The sequence below is a fragment of the Asparagus officinalis genome, chromosome 9, assembly GCF_001876935.1.
Source record: "Asparagus officinalis chromosome 9, Aspof.V1, whole genome shotgun sequence".
NCBI classification, from domain to species: Eukaryota; Viridiplantae; Streptophyta; class Magnoliopsida; order Asparagales; family Asparagaceae; genus Asparagus; species Asparagus officinalis.
Window position 1 is genome coordinate 9,989,171 of NC_033802.1, and position 7,457 is coordinate 9,996,627.

The window sequence follows — 7,457 nt, forward strand, 5'->3', positions numbered from 1 at the left end:
AACTTCAGCGCGTGGTTAATCTAAAAGTTTACAATTTTTGGACAATTTCACATCTATCTTTTATATTATCGTCGTCCAATAAGGATAAGCTAAAACTTTAAAGGACAGTTTAGTATTTTTACTCTCCATGCTAACTCTGTTGACCAGACTTTTTAATTGTTTAAGAGGGTATATAATTGTGTAACTTCCATATATGATGGGTCTTCTCATAAAGCCCATGCCGTTCTGTGGAGAACATTCAAAGTTCAAGGGCGTTATATGAAATTTACACTTTTTTAATGCTTTGGTTCAGGCCAAAAGATCATCTACTGCTCGTCCACGCCATTACAATATATTTTATCGAATTCTTTAATCTTCACATGCCGCTCATTTTGAAGATTCCCAAAATTTATCGTCCCCACATAAAGAAGAAAATGTTTTCATCCTCTCGATATTTTTCAATCATGTGAAAAGACTCCGCGTCGTACGGATGACCCAGCAAAAGATCAATGTATTTACTGGGAAGACTCACCTTATTAGATAAATCTCCTTTTTCTTCTCTTGTTAGATCATTTTTGCTGAGAGCATATTTAGAAAATTTAAATTATATTCTCGCTTAGATCAAAATTCACAAACGAGTTATAATCCAAGTAGATTATGTTCCAAGTATTATAATCTATAGTGTTTGATAAATTATAGTCTGTTTTCAATAGTAGAATGTTAGGTAAATGTATAAATTATAATTTATTATTATTGTCAAAATAACAAAAGAAGACATAATTTTAAATTTAAACACTAGGGAGATATAAATGGACCTTGGAATTTAGTGAAATGATGAGGGATATGCACTTCTTTCACACGGTCTAAGCTTATGGCTTATAATCCATTAAAAACAACACGGGATAATCCAACTTATTTTTTAGCGGATTACAAAAAGAACTTACTAAAACATCTCAAAGTGGTTTATATTCTACTTATTTAGACTTAGTCACTTTAATCACTTTGCAAACATGCCCCTGATAACATGGTTGCTCATATCTAGTTTGGATTAATTTCACATAACCCGCCTGAACTTTGAGGGGGCGTTTCACATAACCCCATAAACTTTCTTTATCTCTCCTAACCCCTTTGAGCTTTGGGGATGCCTCACAACCCCCCTTGAACTTTAACATTTTCTCACCGGACAACCCTACTAGTAGTTTATAAATAACTAAAATGTTCTTGACTTAAAAAACTCAAAATTTATCATTTGTCATTTACAGGGAAGCTACCTCTTCCCTAAAATTTTGGAATTTTTTTTCTCCAAAGAAGTTTAATTGAGGTAAATGTTGGGGGGGTGTAAAAGTAAAATTTTACCTTAAAGATAAGATAAATTTTTGGGGGGTAAGTCCCCCCAAAAAATTTCAACATCACTGATGGCTAACCCCATCAGCAATGTTATACTGCTCGTTAGCGATGTGACGGGCGCTTGACAATGCTAACGGGTACATCTTTGATGGCGTGTGCCATTAGGGATGTAAACAATGCTAACGACAGCCTCCCATCAGGGATGTTGCCGTCAGCGTTCTAAATATTTCTACTAGTGAGAGAATTGTTCAAAAACTTTAGTGAGATTTTAGGAGACACCTTAAAGTTTAAAAGGGTTATGTGAGATAAATAAAGTTTAGAGAGGTCATGTGAGGCAAATAAAGTTCAAAGAGATTACATTAATTAACTCCTAGTTTCCCATTCTTATATTATCCTTTTGTCTCTTTTATCTTTTCTTTATGTTCTCTAATAACGTTTGAACGGAGATAGATAGCTAGTTAAGATAGCTAGTTAAACTGGGAAAGTAGAAATTGTTATTAGCTTAAGGGATTTATATGTATCAACCCACAATTATCTCTTGTTTCAAAACCCAAACAAAAGGTTACTTTTACATAACGCCCTTGAACTTTGGGGATGTTGCACATAATCACCACACTTTATTTATCTCGCATTACCCCCTGATCTTTTGGATGTCTAGCAAAACCCCTAAACTTTGAACTTTTCTTATCGGACCCCCTACATAAAATTTATAAATAACTATAATTTTCTTGAGAGGAAAAGACTCAAAATTTAGGGGAAAGTTTATGTTGCCTTCAAATGACAAGTGATAAATTTTGGGATTTTTTTCACTCAAAGATATCTTAGTTATTTACAAATTATAGGTAGGGGGTTGAGTGTGATAAGATAAAGATCAGGGGGTTTTATAAGGCACCACATTTAAGGGGTTATGTGAGATAAGCAAAGTTTGGAGGGGCCATGTGCAACACCCTCAAATGTCAAGCGGATTATGTGAAATTGACCATAAAAATTTCGTATGCGTGATACCGTTTCATGGTTGCTGACCTTTGACCATTTTAACTTACAGCGGTGACCAGATCCAATCCAACAACTCTATTTATACTTTTTGATCATCACCACCCGATTCCTCCCAGAAAAAAAAAATCGTTCGTAACTCATTTACATTGGGGAAGAAAAAAAAAAGCAAAGTCATGGGATCAGAGATGATGACGAATGATCTGCTAATATCGCAGGTTCCCTTTGAAGAGGAAGCAGAGTTCGTTCTAATGAACGAGAGGAAACAGGGGAGGATCGTTGGCCTCGTCTTCGTCGATGTTGTTAATGGCTTCTGCACTGTTGGAGCTGGCAATCTCGTACGTCTCTTACGCTTTTGATCTTTATTTTTCGTCAAAGTTTGAATCTTTTTTGGGTTTGGATTGGTGGGTAATCTTTGGTTTTTGAAGATGACGGTACTTTTTGAAAGTTTTATCAATTGTTGTTCTCTGTTGTTGTCAAAGTTCGAACATTTTAATTGGTTCAGTTGGTGGGTAGTCCTTAATTCTGAATATTAAAACCTTCGTTTTCTGCTGACTTACCCTTTTTTAAGAGTGAAATTGCACTTTAAAACGTTCTAAAATTAATCCTTTTAAACTTTAATATATTTCGCTGCATAGCTGTTAAGTTTGCCCAAACGAAACTTTCAAGTGAGCCATTCCTTTCAAATTTGTGGGTTTTGTTTCGATATTCGTTGTTGATTTTGTCGAACATGGTTAGTTTTGTTACTGTTCAATGTCAAATTCAGTGTTTCTAACTGAAAGGAAGAAGTACGAGAGGATTCAGACGGTTTTCTTTTTCGTATAGGAGTATAAAAGTCCAAAAATAGCCTTTTAGACAAAACTCTGAACAATGAGTATTATAGTTAAAGTTTTAAAACCGACCCTCTTTTATTATGACATTCACCTTTTTCTATTTGGCCACTTCTATTTCTTGTCCTTCAGCAACTGAAGAAACAAACTCTACACTATATAATTAGATTTTGGGTCTTTTGGATTGTTATGTAAAGATGATTGTTGTTAACTTCCTTCCCAATTTCTTTCAAGCCACCATTCGTAAATCTTTTTCCCTTCATTGGGTCTGTATTGTTTTCATTGTTCCTTTCCTTAATTTAACTTGCTTACCAAATTGATTGGACTTGCGTTGTGCATTCTCAGGCACCGAATGAGCCTAACAAACAGATAGACACAATGGTAGAAGAGGCTGCAAGACTCTCGAAGATATTCTGCGAAAACAAATGGCCTATATTTGCTTTACTTGACACTCATTATCCTGATAAGCCTGAACCCCCTTATCCACCTCATTGTATCGTCGGTTCCGGTGAGGAAGACTTTGTTCCAGGTATTATTCGGTTTAATTTTAATAAAAAATAAAGATTCATATTACTGACTAATGTCGGAGTAGTAGGCTGATGCTTCTCATTACACTAATGCGTGCAGCTCTTAAGTGGTTGGAAAACGAACAAAATGTTACAATAAAGAGAAAAGATTGCATCAATGGGTTCATTGGTTCAATGGAGAAGGATGGCTCTAATGCTTTTGCCTATTGGGTGAAATCAAATGGGATCAATGTTGTGAGTAGTCCTATCTTTTATATTAGAGCAAATCCAAGAATTGCTTTTAGTGATATTGTAATATATTCCATTCATTGATGGAAGTATTTAGTACAGCCACACCCTGTCTAATATGGCGCGTTAGCCACTTTTACTACCTAAACTATTACTAGCTCTTACGCCCCTTACTTCAGATGGCAAATCCCTTAATTTAGAGCACAAATTTATTCTTACTTTTTAGCTAAAATGAGGTAGCAAAAGATAATTAATCGTCACGTGATTCCTATGAAACATCTCAATCTAAGTTGGAAACTATGTCGTCTGGAGTTCAGAGGTTAAAGGTCTAGTAAACAACTTAGGTGGTATAAGTAGCTGGGCCCTCATACTTTAAGGGTGTATTAACAATCAACCCTTAATGCAGTCATGTCACACATTTATGTTTTTCATTTTAGCAAGCGTTTAACTACAATGATGATATAAAAATGAGATGCTGACATCATTGGTCTTATATGTTGTTCTTTGATTGCAGGTTTTGGTTCTTGGTATATGCACGGATATATGTGTGCTAGACTTTGTGAGTAGCGCTTTATCTGCGAGAAATATTGGTCTTGTTAGCCCATTGGAAGATGTTGTGGTTTATTCACAGGGATGTGCTACTTATGACTTGCCGCTGCATGTTGCTAGAAATATCAAAGGCGCTTTAGCACACCCTCAGGTTTGTAACCCGTTTTACCTGTGTTTCAATACCCTTGACATAACTTCTAAAGTAGAGTAGTTTCTACAAATTTTAGTAGATCTAAGGCGTGTATTCTTAGAGATTTGCAAGTCCAAGAGAGGAGAGAAATATAGCAGAGCCTGTTGGAAATATAAGCTGACTGACTGCAAATAGATTTCTAGGAACCAAGGTTTTAAATGTCAGATATCAGGTTCATGTCGGACGGCAAACATTCATGTCGGATAGCGGAAATCGGGGATATGTTGGGGGACATGAAAAAAATATCAGATTGCGGCATCGGATGATGTGCACGTGTAATATATATATCATAAAGGAAATCTAAACATGCTTAATAAATTCTATTGTCTAAATATATAAAAAAAGTAAATAACTTATGTTGCTTAGGGTTGATGTTGAAGGAAAGAGGTGAGAAAAGAGGAATCCGATGTTGGCAGTTAAGGAGAGAGAAGATCGCTCGATATTGATATTGAAGGAACAATTCGGAGAAGAGACTAATGAGATGTCGAGAAGAGAAGCGATGGAAATGACTTCGGTCTTTTTTCCATTTTCCTAACTGATCAAGTTTTGTCTTTGAAAGCAATATTAAGACAATCAGGAATTTAAATCCCAATCTGATAAGATAAATAAAATAAAAAAATCACCAAATTTTTCAGATTGAAAATTTGGCCGACATAGCCGATATGTCCCCCAATATATCCGCCCGACATATACGACATATCCCACAATATATCTGATATGAATCTTGAAAATGCAACACACATTGAAAAGCTCCATATCATGTCGGTTGGCCTCTAAATCTGACATGTCGATCGACATGCCTGACATGACAGCCAACATTTAAAACACTGCTAAGAGCTAATTATCGCTGATTCAGTTAGCACATAAAAGTATTTTGTAAAAGTATTTGTACCTGAAAAGATTGTTATTCATTTGCAGACCCCAAAACTCTATGTTGTTTCTTTATGTATTATATAATGGAGTGTTTTAAATTAAAACATGTTATAATTGAATATACGTCTGAGTAAATGTATGTGTATAGTGAAGGCGTGTCCAAGGAGTTCGGGTACGAGTGTATAGGGTTAATAGCGGATAGATTCTCTGTATTATCAGCCTGTCACCCAATTTTGGATAGACCCCTACTAGTTCTATTTGTGCGGATAGATCACCTGAGTGAATTATTCTCTTAAAAATCAAAAAAAAAGTTTTGAGGAGGAGGATAGACCTCTTGTATTTTTATTGGTGAGGATATAGACTCCAAGTTGCTTATTTCTTTTGACCATGAAAAGAGTAGAAAAAGTTTACTCTGAGGGCTCTATTAGCACTTGGACAAATAATAGAGGGGATCTATCCGCAATTGAGAGGTATTACAGGGGTCTATTTGTAATTAACTCTTTTACATATTCCAAGACATCTTTGGTTATAGTTTTTTTCGTGCAGTTTGTATTATGCAGTCTATTATTTCCTACGAGGGTCTATTTATATGAAGAATGCTAAAGTGCTAATTTGGCTAATTGGTTTAATGAACCTTGTTTCTAAGTTTGTACAAAAGTTTATCAATCCAGTTGTGTTTATTAAAGCAATTGTTCTCAATTGTTTAAACTAGATAGTTTTGAAGAACATAAGACCAGTTCTCACAAGAAAGGATGGGTAGATGTTTCATATACATGGATATATGTTACATTGTTTATTCCTCTTTTAGTATTAACCAACAGATGCTATAGTGGTTAAAGGCTTATAATCAAGGGGAAAATAATTTCAGCTTTTTTCAGCTAAATGCTCACAATGTTTTGAAAGATTTTTTTCTCGGTGCTTATTCTATATAAAACTGACTTCTAATACTACTGCATACGTGCAGGAAGTCCTCCATCACATGGGACTGTACTTGGCGAAGGGAAGGGGAGCCAAAATAGTACAAAATGTATCCCTTGGCTCTTCACCGGTGCTTTGAATTGCCTGTTACGTACATATTTGCATCTTTCCCTGGACGAGAGGGAAATTGAGCAAGGCATACATTCACAAAGTAACAAGAACAAGAACAAGAACAAGAGCACTCTTCAGAACCATTGAAGATGCTTTGGCTTGAAGGTCTGAAGCATCACTCTCATTGTTGTGCTCAGGATAGTTATACCTTCTCATTTTATTTACTTCCTCTGAATGTGATAGTTCTCTTTTGGCAAAAAGGCCAATTTAGTCGGTGTAACTAGATCTCCATTCTCAAATTGGTCCCTCAACTTTCTTTTTTTCTTAACATAGCCCTTGTACCACACCTTAGTTACAAATTAAGTCATTTTTTTAACATCCGTTACAAAATCGGTATTAATTTTTTTATTTTTGACCATATTACCCTTAATTACATTACAACAGAGGTTCCTTGTACTTTTGATTACAACTCTTCTTTCAAACTCATTCAACACCAGTTGTTGCAAAAAACTTTCTCCAATCTACAGTATTACAAAAACTCGTAATTCAGTATTATTAGAAAATGGTCCGTAAATTGAATAGAAGTTAGTTGATCTCAGGTTTTAAATATCGGATATCGGGGAACTATCGGATGACCAAAATTCATATTGAATTGCGGATATCAGGGAAATATTGGGGATATACGGTAAATATTGGAATGCCATGAATGTTTGCATATATAGTATAATACACTAAAATGTATTGTCAACATACTTAATAAAATCTAAGCGTACAGAATGTAAATAATATATGTTTAAGATCACTAATCAACCTTGTGAAACAAACAAAAGTACAAATCAAAGCTGTAACATTTTGTTTGATTTTTTAGGTGAAAATGCCATTTGATATAATATTAAAATCATGATATATAGC

The 7,457-nt window shown here is 34.9% G+C and overlaps 1 protein-coding gene across 1 annotated transcript; it reads left to right on the forward strand.

Moving 5' to 3' along the window:
- LOC109824815 (nicotinamidase 1-like) lies at positions 2,421-6,986 on the forward strand. Its single transcript, XM_020391465.1, has 5 exons — positions 2,421-2,657; positions 3,495-3,678; positions 3,777-3,910; positions 4,419-4,604; positions 6,481-6,986. The coding sequence occupies exons 1-5, from the start codon at positions 2,496-2,498 to the stop codon at positions 6,571-6,573; spliced, it is 759 nt and encodes a 252-aa protein (XP_020247054.1). The 5' UTR covers positions 2,421-2,495; the 3' UTR covers positions 6,574-6,986.